Source organism: Nipponia nippon, unplaced genomic scaffold, assembly GCF_047370975.1.
Source record: "Nipponia nippon isolate SJK-2023a ecotype South Korea unplaced genomic scaffold, ASM4737097v1 scaffold_14, whole genome shotgun sequence".
NCBI lineage: Eukaryota > Metazoa > Chordata > Aves > Pelecaniformes > Threskiornithidae > Nipponia > Nipponia nippon.
In genome coordinates, this window is record NW_028262330.1 from 9,620,848 (window position 1) to 9,640,041 (window position 19,194).

Here is a 19,194-nt window from a genome sequence, read left to right on the forward strand (position 1 = left end):
CATACAAGAAAGAGCTATTTAAAGACAGCAAGAGTCATGAGAGTTACAGGTAATTTGGCCAATTTCCTGCCAGATACAGATATGACACTTTCACATAACATGTTGTTGTGTTGACTAATGCATCACTGCAACAAACTGTCAAAATATGTTGACAGACCTTCATGTAGTGAATAGGCACCTGTTTATTTTCTTGTTAATCCTCCTACTGTAGTTCAGCTCGATGGAATTGCATACGTCCTTTTGTTCCCAGCGCACAGATTATCCAACATGCAGATAAGGCCCCAATTCGAGGATGCTGTCTAGATGGTGGAGGTGTTTTTTCAGGTCTGGATAAAGTTCGTCACACTTTTGAACTCCAGGGTCTGAGCTCCCTCTGAAATCCTACAAAAGACAGGAACTTCACTATGAGTTCCGAACCTACACTAGCTAGGAAAGAGTTAAGGGCAGAAAGGTGTATGACAACAGTCACTGGAAAGACTGCTGTCCCTGCGAGAAAGCCAGAGCATAAATCTGGGCCTCAAAGTAGGGCTATAGGTAGCAAAAGAAAAAGAGACTGACATAGGAGTAGAAAACAGACAGGAGGGGAAACAAAACATGAAGGAAAACATCAGCAACACATTTAGCACATGGTTTTTGCAAAGTGTGTGAACAGTTGCACAGACACCAGTAAGATTGCTCAGTGTCTTAGGTCTCTGCCCTTAAAGTCTGCAAGACTTCACTACGAAAGTAGCGCACACAATCTGTATACTTGGGTGAGCCAGCAGAGAATTTCCCACATATATTTTCCTGTTTCTCAGTTATTTTGATTAACCTGATTGCTCTTTATGCAAAGAGCAGAACTCTCAGGAAACCAGGAAGTATCTATGAAGCTCATCTTAGGTGTGAGGTACTCAAGCACCTTATCTGCACCTGGGTTATTTTAAAAGGTCAGATATAATTGCAAACCGTAGATGGAAGGTACCTGTATCAAAAATCTTCTCTTACATATTTTATTTTGTGGCATGTGTATGTGAGCTTCCTCACTGCTGTCTGTGATGAAGGTGGATCTCGGAGATCCTTAGTAAAGCTGTAAAGCAGTATATTTTTCCAAATAAAAAGGGGATTTCTATCTTTCACTTGAATTTAATTTATATATTTGAATGTTTTAATTTTTCCAAATAAAAAGGGGATTTCTATCTTTCACTTGAATTTATTTAATTTATATATTTGAATGTTTTATGCCAAACAAGAGGAGTCAGCGGCTTGAGTCACAGTGGCTAGCACTGGGCTGTTGGCAACTAGAGCCCCCAGTTTAATCAGAAATCACTGCCAAGGAACAGACAGTGTTTGTTTCCAGACCAAGTAGGTTGTCAGAATATTTTGTGTTACCATTTAGTCTGACAGCATTATCTCAAAGTGTTGACTCAGACCTGCCATGAAGATATACTTTGGAACATCTTGATCAGTGAGCTAATTTCCTTCCCAGCCTTGCTCTGCTATTCAGAATCTCACCTTGCAGGAATGCTGAGCAGTCTAGCCCCAATTCAGCACAACCGCAGAGCGTGTCCTTCAAAGGAAGCAGCATGATCTCAGGGTGTTCCTACCTATTCCCAACTGTTCATCAGGACAGTTTTCTGAAACAGGCCTCAAACAGTCCTGTGGAAGTCAGGGCTACTCATGCACACAACCAAGCATGCACTTAAGTGCCAGTTCAAAATTTTGCAGGTTCAAATCCTCTGTCTGTCAAGACCACTTTCTGGTTCTCCATTTTCTGTTTCCTAGCCTATTGCCTTAGAGTTATCTCTTGAAGAGGCAGCCCTTCATCAGGAATATTATGCTATAGCTTGGGAAGACTGATTTCGTAATATCTCAGCATTCCCAACAGGTGTCTAGCCTAGCCTTAAATATCTTAAAAAATTTTACAGCTACTCTCAGCAGCTTCTTCCACTGCTTAGCTCTCCTTATAGATAATAAAACAGAATCAAACAATAAATTAACCTCCTTCTGGAAAAACCCTGTGGCAGTGAATGGAAATGATAGATTTCTACTCTGCTTGTAGAATTTAATAATGAAATGTACTTTTACTGTGGAATTCTATACGACGGTTAAAACCTTAGAAAGCTGTCAGTTTTTACATCCCTCGTGTTTTCAGATTAATTTCTAGAGAATCCTGTTAAAATGGACACCCCTCATCATATGGGAATTCTTGAGGGGAAAAAATAAGGCTTAAGTTCAACAAATCACTGCTGTATGCATTCAACTTGAACCTTTTATTCCCATTCAACAGAAACCATCAATGCTTTTATCTTCATACACCTAGACCCTACTAACGTCACTGGGACCTGAGCACATACCTAAGTGCTTGGCACAACTGAAGCCTATGGTTTTTCCTCTCATTCATTACCTTTATCAATGGTATAAATTCTGCCACAGGTATCAGGCTATCCATCAGTGTCTGACTATACTTATGCAGAGGAGGAGCAGTTGTGCAGGCTGTACCTGACCTCCTTGCAACAATGCTGCTGGCTTTTAAAAACCTAACACCTTTTTTTTTTTTTTTTTGCTTTTCTTTGTATTGACAGATTTTCAGCACAAGTAACAGAGATTCTTATCAAGAGCATCAGCATCACCCACTCTGGAACTGCAGCACTGTAGTGTCACTGACACATCAGAAGCTCCTGGTTGCATGTGGATCATCAGCTCAGCTTTGATAACAAATGCGTTTCTCATTTTTCCTTGACCTAGCAAGTGTTGACCATCAGCAGCATTCCTGGGGCCAGCCATATACTAAGTTGCAGTGGCAGGCTAATGTGTTTTATATTCCAGATCAGCCCTGTCACCTCTTTGACTTTATTATCAGCTACAATTCAGTCTTGGCACATGCAAGGCAGTGAAAGGCTGTACCAAGGAGAACCCTGCTGAGGTGCTGTATAGACCCTGTTTGATTAAAGATTTTCACAGCGCTGCCAAATCCTTCCCTCTTATGCAGCTACCTTGAACTCAGATTTTCAAACTAATTCTACAGAGGGCTTTGGCAAGACATCTCTATTCCAACCAAAAATAACCTATCAAACTTAAAACACTTCACAGCCATGATATCGGCAATTCTTAACGTGGGTAACTTTGCACCAACATGTTTATCTCCCTTCCCCTCTACTCTTGTGAATAGTATTTCAAAAAGTAACAAATTAGGAATTAATACAGGATGCTGAGTCACTCAACAGAGCCCAGGAAAGTCTGATGCATTTCTTGACTGCTTCCTGCATGAGCATGGGCTCTACCGCACAAATCAATGTCATGACTCTCACTGATACAGGTTTTTACCACCTCGATGCATGTATCCATTCATAAGAACCTAGGGGAGCTGTCGTGTTTGGCATGAGCTTAGTTGATAAGTGTTCCACCAAATATTTCTTGTTACTGCACATATTTCAGGGTTCGATTGGTTGGATTTCAACCTTGCAACTGATCAGAATCAAAGATCATCTCTTTTGCAAGAAAGCAAAAAAAAATGTCTGCAGGAGAGTTTCCCTAGAAACAACATGGGCTCATTGTTCATTATTTGCCCTGTGTTTGTGCCAAGAGGTTCTAGAGTACAGTCCACCCCAGGCTGTACAAAGGCAGAACAGAGTTCCTCTCACCCTGAAGAACCCATAACCCAACTGGTACACAGGAAGACTGTACCTAAGAGGAGACAAAATCCTGAGTTTATTGAGTTTCTCAGGAGTCATTTGCAATTTTGGGTATGCTGAACAAGACATTTAAGAGAATTGAGTTTCAGGACTGCTGAGCATTTTACCCTAAAAGAAAAACGGAGTCTGGTGCTGCCTCTCTGCCTACAGGGCTGGGGTGAGTAATTGCTCCCAGATTCTTCTGCAAGCCACTGAGAGATTTCAGATCCCCTTCTCTGATACCTGTGCAACTCCATTTGATGCCTACAGATAGCACAAAGAGGACAACACGTTCTGAACATTAATACAGCACGATAAAACCTGTCTTTTAGAGCCACCAGTTATTGTAGTGCACTGTTGCATTCCTATTAACAACAGCAGAGGAAAAAAAAGAGGGATCAGAGCAGCACTGCTATCTACCACTCCAAGACACTCTTGTTACAACACTTGCTCAGTGAGAGCCAAGGCTGTAGGAATCTAAGCCTTCATTTTAGATCTCCTACCATGTGGCAGACCTTGAATATTCATTACCTATTAAAAGCTTTTAAAGTGTAAATTCATCCCACAATCAAGCGAACTGATTTATTCACACAGCTGAGTCACACTCATTTACAGCCTGTGACCTAAATCTATTAATCCGTCACAAAAAAAAAAAAAAAGGTCTTTTTTATTTTGGTAATATTAGTTGAACAAAGGTGAATATTTTAAAATTGTGTGTGGCGTTTCTTTCAAGCAGTGGCTGACACACAGCTCAGCACTGTACTAAGCCTGCCTTCCTTGCTGGTGCCAAGAAGCGGTGCAGATATTGCTTATGTTATCTGGCATGTAGTGACCCATTTAACGAAGACTTCACAAAATCTTCATGGGAATCACGTCAGCTCTTTAATAAGAGTCTCTGAAGTGCCAAGCAGCAAATATCCTCACCTAAAGGGAACAATAACTCCCTAATTAATAACAGAAGGCACAGTAGCCAGTTCCGACAGTGGGGAAAATTGCTCTGTTGAGAACAATGTGCTATTGGGTCTAGCACCTCCAGAGTCTTTTTTCCTAGGGCCAGGGTAAAATTTTGATAAGCTTCTGCTGTACTTGGGAAATAAAATCACATTTTCAAAAATGACTGGAGCTTTTCAGAGTCACTGACTTTCAGCAGAATTAGAGAAGCATCAAATACAGTTTGGGGGTTTACATTTAAAATGCCATGAAAATTTAATCTTTTGATAGCTTCTCCTTTCCTTGCCATCTGATAGCCTATGACATTCCCTGAGTTCATCGCTGATATCATAAATAGCCCCATGAGGTCCTGAAGGAAAAATGAGTTTTTGAAAGGTTAGTTAAAGTTCAGTCCTGTGCTGAAATTGCCATCACAATCTAATTACAGTGCCTGCTGCGTACATACTTTGGGTCTTAAAATCAATTTCCACTCCAGGCTGGCATTTTACTCCTAGAAATCAGTTCTTGCATGCAGGTATTAAGATATACACACATACATATTCAAACAGTGTAAACACTGATATGCTGTTTCACAGCCTCGTGCGTTTCACCTGTATTTCCTCTGTATCCATTCACTGCTGTCCATCTGTTTGCAATCTACCCATTTGAAGAGAACATCCTTCTTCACCCTTCCCATTGAGATCCTTCTGCCCAATTCATTTAGAGAAACCGCAGGTTGGTGTTGATGATGGCACACAATAAACATTATTGACAGCAGGATCACCAAAATTAAGCAGGCATAATGACTAACAGACTGATTGTAAAATGGCTAAGTTTCTATCAGTAGCAAGAGTGGGAGAGAAAATACAGGAAAAAAGAGAAATAGAAGTTGAAATAGTATTTGGTTAATTAGAGAAATACCTCTGTGACTGGTGCACCTGCTATTCAGTGGATGACACAAGTTCCTAAAACACTGTGAGCTTTGAAGTAGTTCTACAGTGTGAAAAGGGAAAGAAAGGTACCAGTGTACCAGCTCAATGAGGTCCGATCACACAGGCACCTTCAAAGGACTCCGAGAACACCCTTCTGGAGTCTCACTTCTTCATACAAAATCCCCAAAATAAAAGGCCAGTTCTGCATCTTTGCCTCTGCAGAAGGTGCTCCAGAGGATGCTCTGCTTGGTGTCCTCGTGGGCTCAGGAACTGCCTCTGGGGAAGCCAACAACAGTGAATGCAAGTGTCCCTTCGGCCATCCTGTGCCATACAGAAGTCTGGAAGATGAACCTGATTCTCTTACCTCATCACAGACCAAAGTAAGGGGGGGGGGGAAGGCAGAATCAGACCCAATGTTTCACAGCTATTACCCATGGCAACCCTTCCTCCTGTAAAAAAAGGTATTTGAAATGTGTCTCTTCACACTTCTTCCCCAAAATAGAGACACTAGCAATTTCTTGCTATGAGAGGAGAGTCTGTACTCCTACTCTCTTCACCCTGTACTGTAAATCCAGGGAAGCAGTGCTACAGAATAGTGCAACATCTACAAAATGCAAGCAATGGCAAGCACTGAATTAGGAGAAGTGCCATGAAACAGAACGTATTGCTAAAGAGCTGCTGCAGCAGCCAACTGCAATAAACCCAAGGGTAATTTATAGCCACATTATTCCAGCAACTCAATCAAGTAAGCTTTTCACCTGAAATGTTGTGTAAATCATTCGTGTTTATAACCACTTAGACCAACTCCTCCAAAGCTCCATTCCCTTCCAAACAGGTGCTAATTTGCTGTAACACCGCTAGAGCTAACTGACCAACATCATTTAAACAGGAGCCACCTACCAAAAAGCACAAGCAAGGATAAGCCCAAAACTGAAGCTGTCCTTGAAGAAGGAAGGAATAAACTGGGAGAATAACGTAGTGAGGCCAGAACATCATGCATTAATTCAAATAGTCTCCAGCAAAAAATGGCACCCAGACAGAGCTGTGATGCTGTGGAATGACTGTGATGATTATAGTCCGTTCATGATATGTCCCTTGAGGCATCATTGATTCTCATGCATTAAATATCCCTGCTGCACGGCGCCCTCCTCCTCCTCATACCATTCTGTGGCCCCAGGCAGCAGACTGAGAGCAGCAATTTGGCCCAGCATGTGCCAATGCACAGAATATTCAGTGCCCGCCCCAAAGGAACAGCTGATACAGAAGATCACGAACCTCTACCAGCTGCTCCATCCACTCAGGGAGCAGTGTGGTCATTCGCACCAAGCCCAAGCCAGAAGTACCAAGAGGATGCTTCTGAAAGTCAAGTTTCTGAAAACGTATTTAGAATGCCATGGAGGAAACAAAACTATTGCTGGGAAAAGAAATGCAGTTCACAATAGTCATACCAGGTTTACAAGAAAAATACCGTAAGAGGAATCACATGGGCCTATGTACGAAGAAAAAGCAATCTGTGCCTTGTACTTTTGGCAAAATAAAAGTAGTTTGTGAATATTTTACCATTTCCTGAGGTTACCTGGGTTACCTAAATCAAGAAACAAATGATCTGCATCTGCCAGCATTCGCACCGGGACAGTAACTTGACCTATTCCAAATTCACCGTACGTAGCAAGCTACCTTTTTGTCCATTGGAAAGACATCATGAGCTTGGTTGGAGCCAAAGCTTCCAATCTGGCTGACCGATATCCAAAAATCCTCTAGATTACCAGTAGAGTCATCTGGCAAGGTGACTACTAGGACAGTTGTGAGGTGGTAGATTAGTGATAAAGATAATAATCTGTCACCCCAAAGCAGCACTGGCAGTTATAGATGTATTCACCTCCAAATTTAGACTTTCCCAAATGATAGCTGTCAACAGCAGACTGTTCAAATCAATTTCATTCTCTAAACAAGACACATTGGACTGTCTGATTAAGCAAATATCACAGCACTTTCCAGTAAATGCATCCAACTGTGCAGAAGAGCTTGCATTTGGCAAAGGGCACACAATTCCCAGGTGAGAAGGCAAGACGCAGTTTTCCTCAGTGGAAACTTCCATGCCTTGTAATTGCTCAGTAAGAAAAGCAAAACTGACATTATCAGAGCTCCTTTGAAGATGTGTCCCAAAATACTCCTCAATTCTTTACCTTCAAACACTCCCAAAGAGAACTGAGGAGGAAACATACAATTCACTCTTCACACTGGAGGCTAAAATTCACAGGTTTCACCAATGCCTGGTTGCAGTAAATGAAGTCAGACTTCATTTGCTCAAAACCAGGGAATGATCAGGCAACTGTGATCACAAGCTGTGAAAACCAATAGTCAAAGAAACAAATACTCATGAGCCAAAATCCTATGTTCTCTTGTACCATTCTTTAAAGCACAAACTCACTTATTCTCTTTTCCTAAAGATTACATTCTTCTAGTCTCTTACACAGCTTGGCATTATCCATGGTTTTGCTTTACCTATTGCTTTATTCTCCCCACAGCTCTGGATAACCACAAGCTGAACATCACTCCAATTAGGCAGAGATGTACTGAACAGCGTATTTTCTCTTCCTCGTACATCCACAAAGTCTATGTATCAAGCAAGTGCAGAACTTGCTAAATAATTGATTTTTCAGCTTTCTCACCAAGTAAAGGAAATCAAACCCATTTTTTTCTTTTTCATGTTTCTCAGAAGAAAACAGAAAAAAATGCTTTGTGTTGAGCTAAATCTTATGTTTTGGAGCATTTTCACTTGTTTGCCAAATATTTCAATTTAAATTTTGTCAGTAAAAAGCTAGCTTTAAATGGAAACAATCAAGATATCATACTTTTAAAAAACCCAAATGGTGAAGTTAATTACATTCCTAGTTTTTTAAGGCAAAAATAATTTTCCAAACTCATCTGAAAGTTTAGGAATTTTTTTTTTTATTCTTCACACACAAGCCAGGCTCATGGTCTATATGTTACTTGCCAAAAGAAAAGTGAGAAAACATCAGCTTCAGCTGAGACACTGTTATACTGTTCAGTATTGCTGAGATGCAGACACACTCCAAACGAGCCGACACTTTGAGTTTCTCAGCACTGAATAAACACATAATTAATTGTCCACATCCTACCATAACAATTTTATTTTGTCAACAGCTATGCCTGTTGTGAGATATGTCTGACAACAGGAGGGAACACACAGGTTTGAAGTGAGTTGCCAGCCTCTACTGAGTATGCCTGTGGCAGACCTAGGATATTCTGATTTGCAACAGCTTAGTCTACAATGTTTTTTCATTATGAAAATGGATTATTTGATGGAAAAAACCCAAAGACACCCATTCAGAAAAGGAGAAACACTATTCAACATTGCAGTTCCTTTTAGACCAAGACAAACACACTGCTTCAGAGCACTCTCATCAATGCGTTATCTTTAGCCCCCCCCAGCAGCACTATGTTCCCCCCAATAAAATCAGCAGGTCAGTATAGTAGTTCTTCAGCACTGCTTTTCCCTGAGATTCCCCTCTAACAACAAATGCAAAACACTTTTCCTTCTGTTCTACAAAGCTATCCAAGCTGCTGACTCTGCTAACAAACATTAATTTACTGCATCATGAGCACATCTGTATTTACTTAAAGTTGCTGTGCACACACCTGACGAACAGTTAAGTTCAGGATCCAATTTTTATTATACACACGCCTCAGACTGAATCCCCACATCAATGCCCTCGCCCTGTACAGCGCTTCAATCAGCCTCTGAAGTTGAGGGTCCTGTCGCAATGTTGCTGCTCAGGGCTGTCCCTCCACTCACTGAGCACAGCTCTCCTGTGGACAGAATCAGTCTATCGAATTAGCACTCTTTGCCCAGGCACAACTGGTGGTGCATGGATCCAGAAGAAAGCACAAGGTTATATAGCAATTGTTATGGAGGATGCATAAAGCCTGAAATAGTACTATATAAAAATTACACTCCTGTGAAATACATTTTTATGTGATACAAGATGGCTTTGCTCCCATTCCAATGCATCTGCTCTCATGACCATCACAGTTCAAACAGGCTGGCCCAGCAGCCAACACAAGGCCATCCCAGCTCGACGAGGCTGTCAGCTAGCTCATGGCCACATTACATGCCCAGATGCATCACTGAACACAACAGCTTCCATGTTGGCCAACCAACCCAGCAAGTGAACCAGGGCCCTCAAGAGCAAAATGTTCTTAAAAACTGAATGAAAGCAGCTGCACCACCTAGACAGGGTCACTACAGGCTCCCATCTTCTCCAAGCTGGATGCAAAGGGGGACTGTTCCATACCGCTGGCCACAAGCTAGTGCTTGGTCTGTTGCATGATGAACATTAAAACCAAATAAAGAACCAACAAGAGAAACAGCAACAGAGCTAGTCTTTACTACAAGGCTGCAAATCCTATGGTCAGTCCTTATTCCCCTACAGCATACAATGGTTGCACCGCTGAATGCAATGGGACCAGGATTCCTTGGGTCAAAATGCCAAACCTGCTCTCACTGATGCTGCTTGTAGTCCCAGTGAGTAAGGACAGCAGAACCTCTCTCTTACTACATCCCTTTTCCTTTCATTAGCACCCCTCATCCCTAGGAGCACGCAGCCTTCCATGGCTGCCTTTAACCCTCTTCTGAGCAGACTCTATTGAATTTTGACACAGTACCACACCAATCCAGCTCAGAAGAGACTCCTGCAACAAAATTCTCCTAATGAGAGTCCTACATTCCCAAAAGCTATTCCCAATGTTCCCAATAGCTAAAACCCTGAGAAAGGTGGCCTTAGCATCATTACTGGAGGATTCTGTACCACTTCATGGTGACAGAATATACTATTGCACAGGGACAAAAGGGTAAGAACCAACAATTACAAAGGGTGTCTACGTTGACATCTCTGTGGCATTTCACTTTCTGAATTGCTATTAGCTACTGTATCCTAACATACACATCGTATGGTTTAATTGGGTAAAACATGTTCAATCGATCATATAGTCACTTGCTACAAAAACAGTGAAATCACCAATATTTTGGGACAGTTTCTCAAATCTATTAATACCATGCAAACATATGGATAATGCTGTTTGTATCTGAACATTTGTTTGGGTCTTTTATCATAACAACAGAAGTGTCATTGGAAAAGAATATCATCCCATGTTCCAACAGCCATCTGGATTGCACCGGGGAGGGTCAGTTCATCAGGAGGTGATGGAACACCAGTAGAATGTCTTCACTGGCCCAGTGCAAACCTTCACAATAAACCAGGCACTGAGGATGCTCAGTGACCCACGCATAGGGAAAAATGTGAAGCATGCTTTATCAGCAAATTTGCAGCTGGTGTACCAGAAATGTGCCCCAGTTTGGAACACCACAAAACACTGCCACAGGCCGAAAATCCCCTATAGAAAAGGGCTCCTTGCAAGCTTCCTATCCAAGGACTGCTTGCAGGAGTGCTGTACCATGACCCTGCTTCCCTGTTGGAGGCCAGCGTGACACAGCCTGCTGTGGGGCAGCAGGGAATGGCTCTGTTCTCCGAAGAGCGGCCCTGAACCGAGAGGGAAAAGAAGTTTGACAATGCAGGTGTATGCGTGATGTTATGGAACACTTGAGAAGACACATATTTGAGCACTGAAATTTAGATAATTTTAAAGCTGACACCACTCTAGAGGAAGAAACTGGTTTGGTTGATGCCCCTCAATCCATCAGGCTAACAGCCTCTCCATTCCAGAACAGACAATTCCAGCACCCTTCCTTCTAATTTCAGGAAACCTAACAGAGAAAGTCTCTACCATTTCTAAGCTTTTTCACTTGACCCCCTAAAACCATAACACTGCACTCAAACGAAATTGTCAAAGCAGCTTTAAAATCTGAAGAGTATATTGTAATTTTTCCAGGTCTGTGCCCTGTGCATTGATCCTGTCTCCCTTGCAGTATCTTGACCGCACAGTTCACTCCTCTCTCTCACTCTGGGGCCGAACATACTGCAGAACTGAATTGGACGCAAGGCTTAGGAAGGAGCCCTACTATTTTTGGTTTTAACTGCACACAAAATGTGAAAACAGCATTCATAGTTACATAGAAACACTTGCATTCTCTCCAAGTGAGGCCCTTCAATTATATCTTGAATAAAAAGGAACTAAGGTGTATTATACAGTGCTTTGTTTACACTCACATTGCTGTTGTAAAACCATATGTTATAGTACTAGTGATTGTGTCTGACACTCTCTTTTATCATTCATGTACTTAATCACACCCTGCACTGAGGTAACTACGTTCTGCGCATGGGTGGTTATTTGTTCGACAGCCTACGCAAGTATCTAGGTCTGAGATCACGTGTGTCTCCCAAAATACTGCATGTTTTAAGAACTATTAGAACTTCATCTCTAGCTCTTGAGTAGACAGCCTGATTCAAAAATCAAGTCAGGGTTTTTAAAGTGTTTGTGAATATTAGCATTAAAATCAGATAGAATTAATAGGAAATTATATTGTCAACTACACAGAGAATAAAAACAATCACATTTACTTATCTAAACATTATAAGGCAATTGATTTTTTTCCACTTTGTTGCTATAAAAGCACTGCTGCTGAGCATAAGTCAACTGTGATAAATTGTAGGTAACAATGCAATTTAGAAAGCAAGAAAATTTCTGTATTGGGGATCACCCCCACAAATACTATATGGCAGTGGCTTGTTCCCCCTCCAAGACTTACCCTCCATTGCAGCAATTTTGTATAAGTCACTTTCCAAAGCTTAATCATATTAGCGGAATAAAATCAGTACGTGCTAGAAATCCGAAATCCTCCCTAGGATTTGCAAGAGCAAATTTCTGGAGAACATGCAGCCATGTCACAGACAAAGAATGCCAATTTTACAACTTAACAGCACGGATTGAATCAGGCATGGAGAGGGGGGAAGAGGGAGAAAAATTTACATAGAAAATATCTGGTCTTGCTAGGCAGCTGAATGCTTTCACTTCACCAGTTATATACGTTACCTTCCATACTGTACACAAAAGATGCAGTACTGTCTTCTATGCTTGATCCATATGCTAACTTTTTTCTTTACTTTTGCATTTAATTATAAGACAACACTGTACCTGTACTAAATGCAAACGCTGAGGTAGTTATAAGACATAGTCATTTAAATATCAAGAATTGCTATCAAAATTGTTTGCCGTTAGGCATTACGAGTTTACTACTTCAGATCACTGACTCGTATTGCAAAACACAGCAACAATCAATTCTTAACTATACATATGACCCCTCAGAGCTCTTACCTTTGAAATGCAAACATATTACATAACAAATTAAACTCATGAGTGCACAGCAAACCTACAGCTTCTCTCCTCATAACAGTGCTTCAGAAAATGTTTGATTAACAGTAAGTACTAAGCTTGCTTTATGTCAGCTGTTAAGAAATACATGCTTAGTTTCAGGATATACCAAAAGGCTATTTTAGACATATTCGCTGCTAGTTTGTATTGAATTAGGAAGGCTACAGTGGCTGTACCTTGACTAATTCACAAATGAAGTACCCCACTGTGCCATTTCAGAACTGCATTTTTTCCAAGTCACTGTAAATGATATGAAATATCTGGGTCATTAGCAAATACAGTTTTAAGGAGTCTAAATGTGTGCTAGCCTTGCTGTTACCTAGAGAACACTATCACATAGGAGTGCTCTTTTCATTCTCGTTTCATCTAGGCAAATATTTTATTTTTTCTTTCAGTAATTATTTCCAGAAAAAGCAGAGAAGAGAGAATTCATATGCCTCCATTATGAGAATGGTAGTATTGCTTGGTAACACCCTAATACTTTTCTTTCAATGTCTCAGTGCCAAAGTCTCTTTTTCTCATGGCTGCAGGTAAGTCCAGAACATACTGCACATTATCAAGAAGGTATGACTAGTCTCTGTCATCATGCACATTGATGTAAATTTGCAGTGATTCCATTAATTTCTAGGTGCAACTCTGAATGGCAACACTATGGCTAGGAGCCTGAAATTCACCCAGCCCGTTCAGAAAGACTCCATGGTGTCGTGCAGTGAAACTACACTCCTGCTCTTTACAGGACAAGCTAGTCATGGAGTGGTTACAATAGAAGGGCTGTGCTTCAAGCATGACTCCATCAGGTGTCCCTGGGAGACAGCTGAGAGCAAGTCAAAACGGAGCATCAGGACTGTCATTAAACTCAGCCAGCAGCCACAATCTACTACACGGGCTGCACTTGAGGTTGATGCCTTTAATTTCAGCCCAGAATGGGGATATTCATCAAATGGAAGCGACTAAAATTAGCAACGAACATGCCCCTATTTTAATAGTTTCTTTTGGCCAGAAAGTTTCATTTGTTCACATGAAATATGTGAAGTTGTTTTCAGCTACTTCTGTTCTACACCACTAGTAAACTGTTGACTTCAAGTGAATTACTGTCCACTCACAAGACTAATTTATATTGGCCTACAGATTTTATTAGCTGCTCAAGTTCCCTCTCAGGTGTGACACTGCTTCACGTTGATGAGCATCTGTTGATCTTACCATGACAAAGATTACTCTCTAGTACCTGTATGGTTTGCACACCTCAAAAAGAAGTCGACAACATGTTCGGCATGTTTCACTTGTTGCTGAAAACTGAACGTAGAGTTTAAATAGAATCTGGCAAAATGAAACATCAACTGGCACTATCCTGAAATACACATTCACACTGCCAGAACTGGGGCTTGCTGAACACGTCACTCACAATGCTCCTAGACACTCGGCTGCTAGTGCAACTATCTTCCCAGTGAAAGGGAACCAGATGGCGAGCGACTCTTGGCATTTTTCAATGTTATGTGAAGTGTTTCGTCAGCTAGTAAGTACATGCCATCCAGTCAAGTCGCTTTGGAAACAGCCTTTCATGTCTGTCTTCAGATTTCTCCACAAACAGCAAACAGACCATTCAACAGGAAAGCAAGGCCCAAGCCTCCTATTTTTAAGCACTGAACCAAAAGTCTCACTAAGGAGTTTCTTTTGTCAGTGGAGATAAGGAAGCACCTCTGAAGGATTTATTTCATCCTTGGGTCCTGTTACACCCTCTGAGTGTTCAACTGCTCATCAGTGACCATGGAGGAAGATTAATTTAGACAACTCAGTGAAATGCCTACAGTCAGATGGGACAAACAGAGGACAAGATGCCAAACTGCTTGAAAGCGTAAGTTCCACGACTATTTGTATGGGCAAGCAGTGCTTGACAGGTAGCCTGGTCTGCTGTTAATTCAGGCACCATAGCAGGAATTTAGAGACAGGATTCTGCTCCTGGCTCTGCCAAATTAACACGGCCAAGTCATTTCTTCCTCCAGTTGAACTACATGCCTTGTAGGGCAAAGCAAAAGTTAGCAAGCAAACTTGCAAGAAATGCTTCCACAGCCAAAACACCTTACCTAAACAGCTGCTCTGAGGCAATCGCTGTTCTGCTGCAGTGGACTCTCAATGACTGCATGGCAAGAAGAGGATTTCAGTGTGCATGGGAAAGGCAGAAGGGAATGAGGTACAGTAGTGATGGCGCAGTCTTAAAGAAGAAAAGAAAAGCATCAAGCTATTAGAAGCAGAGGCCTCAAAAGCCCACTAAAAGTAAAATAGTAAAAAAGTTACTCAGAAAAGTTAAAGTTTATTATTTTGACTGTACGGGTAAGGACTGCTTTGCTTGAACAGAAAGCTGCTGCCTTGCTGCAATATTTTGCCTTGGGGTAGTTTTCAGAGAGTTGTTATCTTTCAGGAATGATAAAATTCAACATGTTGACTACACACACACACACAAAGAAGAAAGAAAAAGGAAATGGAAAGAAAAATAAAAACCAGAAAAGGCTAAATGTCCTACAAGGTCCAAGCCACAAACCCTACTGAAGTTGGTATTAAGAATTTATAGACTCCAAACTTTGGATGGCGGTGGCTCTGAGGAGGTAGAAAGCTGTGTGTATCAAGTTGGCACAACTGAAGGGACAGATAGTCTCTCATTTCATAAACATGACCCATAGCTACTGTGAGTAAAAGTCAGAATTATTCAGGCCACAATGCTACAAAATAGGATCCTTCCTGTGGCCAGATGAATTATGTAAACAGAAGGAGCAAATAACTTACACACAAGGGCAAATTAATCTTTCACTGATGCCAATGGAAAGATTTCTTTTGAACGTAAAGGGAGCTGAGGTGGATCAGGCCCAAGAAGCGTAGCACGTTCAAATGTATAATTAATTTTCAATTACACTAAATATGTTCTAATGTGTTAAAGGGAACTGCTCTCTAGCAGCGTCTCCTCAGTTTAATTTCACGAGATGTGTTCCTGCGCAGAGCTTATTAGGTTCCTGCAGATGCGAGGTTGAAAGCACTGTGCCACATGGGAGAACAGATTCTTACCATCTCCAAACATCAGCTGTGATTCATCACGCATAAAGTTCATTTTTAACAAGTCTTAAAACAGACTAGCTCACCTACAGTGGTTGTTGTACAGTAAATCTACACTTGGAAAATTGATTCTGTATTTCCCTAGCAAGCCTCTTTCGGTGATTTACAAATCCCATTTACTCAGCTGACACATGCTCCTTTGAAGTCAAGGGACTGCTAGCCAATGACTACAATAGACACAGGGAAGCAAACCAGAACAAGTTATAATATAACCCTAATAAATGTATAGATAAGACTTCTCTGTCCCAGTTTTGCAAATATCTTGTTTGAACACTGCCAGTCACAACTGAACAAAATACAAAGGATGCATTTCTCATCACTGGTAATCTCTCCCATGTCTGCCCAGTAAGCCAGCCCATCCTGAAACCTAGATACTACCACTGGCAACTGGTACTTTTCTACTGCCGACATTTGTTGAGATTTCCAGTTTTTTCTTCCTTTCCATTTCATTTAAATATTTTCCAGCTCCAGTTCACTCCAAGCTTATGAGATCACCACCTGAATCCTCCTTTGCATCTTACAGAACCTGCTACCCTCTCACAACCTTAGAGATTTCTAAGGCCAAAAAGGATTATTATTATCATCAATGCCACCCCACTGCAAAACAGTCAGTGGAATTTGACCAGTCTTCCTCAGTGCTGCAAGCAAAAGCCACTGATCTGCCGCCAAATAAATGCAGTACTGCAAAAAGCAATTCTGATGCAGTGTATCTGGCAGTAAGGATTTAAAAATACTTCTATTTGTTTACATAAAATTATACAGCTTACCAAGAGACAAATAAAACCAGAAATCAATAAAGCTCTCTACTATTACTCATTTCTCCTCCTTATTTTGCTGGTTAAAACAAGAAACTCCAGCTTCTCATTAAGAAAATGTTTAACAGACCTGTGACTATCTGCAAGCAATAAGCCTTCTGTCTCCTGGTCTTCTGATTTCATTTACAAGCTGTGTTTCATTACCAGCGGTAAGCCAAAAACAAGTAATTTGCTCCAACAATTACTGTGAATTCACTCTGGTTTTGCTGCCTCTTTGGCATACATTTATACACTACCGTTTTATTGGCTCCTCATGTTAATCTGTTTTATTGTACTTTAAAAGGTCAGCTGATACTGGTTTTCTGAGTCCTATCCTAGCCCCAACTCCACTCCCCCTCCCTGGCACCCACAACTGCTGGGGCATATTGTGAAGCATTGAACAGTTAAGTGCAATAACCTGAGAGTTCTTTCCAGGGAAAGCAAGCATTTCTTGCTGGTTAATTTTGTTGGAGCTGGAGCCCTTGATGAATCACTTAAAGGAACTGTTTCAAACCAAACGCATGTCATTACCCTCATAGACACTGGCCTGAATCCCTCTCTCATTTACACTGATGTCACGGATTTACGGTGGTCCCACTGACGCAACAGCTCCACCGAGACCAGCGGCGCGACTCCAGATTTACGCTGTGTCACTGAAGGGCTGGATGGGGTCCTCGCTTCCAGCCGATCACCTGGAGGTTTTAGGGTGCACTTGGGCTGGTGCTTCCCTGACAGTTCAGACACTGCTGCCTCACCTGCCCGCGGGCAGGCCGGGCATTGCCGGCCCCGCACTGATGGCAGCCCCGGCCGGCGCCCGACTGCGGCTCCCTCAGCCCGGGGCTTTGCTCCCTCTGTACCAGGGAGCCTGGTACCCCGGTGAGGACGCAGCTCAGCCAGGACAGAGAAAACCCGCGTTGTCACCAAAATAAATACACCTCTCCAAAAGGCGCGGCGGTCCCCGCGCACTCCCGGCACTGGGACGGACCCGGGGAGGGGACCGGGAGCCAGGTCAGCCCGGGGGGTCTGGGCCGCCCTGAGGGAACGGGGAGGCCCCGGGACCCCCTGAGGGAAGGAAGGATCTGGGCTGTCTCTGGGGAGGACTCTGCGGGAAAGGGAAAGGGCGACGGGGTGGCCCTGAGGGAAGGGGGCTCCAGGCCGCCATGGGGGGGCTCTGGGACCCCCTGAGGGACGGCGAGGGGGGGGGGGAGTCCGAGCCGCCCTGAGGGGAGAGGGTCTGGGCCGCCCTGAGGGGCGGAGTCGGGGGCTCCCTGAGGGACGGGGGAATCCGGGCCGCGATGAGGGGAGGTGGGTGACGGGGGGGCCCGGGTGGTCCCGGCGGGGTCTGGCCGGGCAGAGCCGTGGCCCGCTCCCCGCATAGCGGGAGCAGCAGGTGGAAGTTGCGCGGCTGCCGGCGGCTGGGGCAGAGGGCCGGGCCGGGCGTGGAGGCCGGGCGGGACTGGGGGTCGCCCCACTCACCTCATCCCCTTGGCCGAACTGCAGCCCCAGGGCGACGAAGTGCTCCACCCGGATGAAGCCGTCCGCATCCTCGTCGCACACGTCGAAAACCTCCTTGAGCTTCCGCAGGAACCGCAGCAGGCTCGCCGGCTCCATCGCGGGCATTAGCTGGAGGCCGGCGGCACGGCCGCGGCCGCAGCAGCCATGATCGCCCGCGCCTTCAGCGGGTGCGTGACATCAGCTCCGGGGAGCGGGGCGGGAGGGACAGCCAGGAGGAGGAGGGATGGAGAGAGCGGAGGGAGGGATGGAGAGAGCGGAGGCAGGGAGCGAGGGAAGGGAGAACAATAGGGCAGGGCGGGAGGATGGGGAGGGAGGGGGCGGTGGGAACCCGCGCTCGGCAGGGGCGGAGCCGCCGCCAGGGGGCGCCGCGGTGAGGGGAGAGGCGCCGGTGGGGCCGGGCGGGAAGCGGGGCGTGAGGGGAGCGTGGCGGCCGGGGGGCGAGGGCCAAGAGGGCTGCGAGGGCGAGGATAAACGCCGTGGGGGACAGGGGCAGTTTGGGGGCGGCAGCGAAGGGGTTCCCGTGGGAAGGAAATTGGCCACAGGGAGGAGGGAATGGGGCAGGGGGAGCGAGGGAGGCAGGATGGAGACGAGGAGAGCACGCTCCCCTCCAGCAGCTGTGGCCCAGCAGGCCTGCCATCCCCTGGGTTCCTTTCCCAGCTGTTGCAGACCCATTCATAGTCCTTTCACTGCTCTACACCTCAGTCCTCCTCCCCGCCACCCGAAATAAAACGCTAGTCGCACTACAATTTCTCCCGAGAAAAAGCCATTGCTCCTGGTCTGAAGAGGTCCAGGCTAGGGGAGAGAAAAGCAGAGTGTGGAGAGTTAAGGGGCAATTAAGGAAAAGAAGGACAAGCAGAGCTTGCTGTGCTCCATTGCACTCAAGTGACCAGGCTGAGCCATGCAGAGGCACTCCTCGTG

The 19,194-nt window shown here is 43.9% G+C and overlaps 1 protein-coding gene across 8 annotated transcripts in view; it reads right to left on the reverse strand.

The window, feature by feature from the left end:
- RAB11FIP4 (RAB11 family interacting protein 4) overlaps positions 1–18,568 on the reverse strand; it is a 132,196-nt gene extending 113,628 nt beyond the window's left edge. For 7 of the 8 annotated variants that reach the window (XR_015703200.1, XR_015703197.1, XR_015703201.1 and 4 more), the window contains exon 1: positions 18,238–18,566. Coding sequence is in view for 2 of the 8 variants with exons in the window: in XM_087750657.1 (XP_087606783.1) it covers positions 18,238–18,381 (144 nt within the window). In the remaining 6 variants the exon portion in view is untranslated. Of the gene's footprint in view, positions 1–18,237 lie in introns of all 8 variants that reach the window. The other variant, XM_087750659.1, reaches the window with a different exon arrangement.
- Between the last annotated feature and the right edge of the window lie 626 nt (positions 18,569–19,194).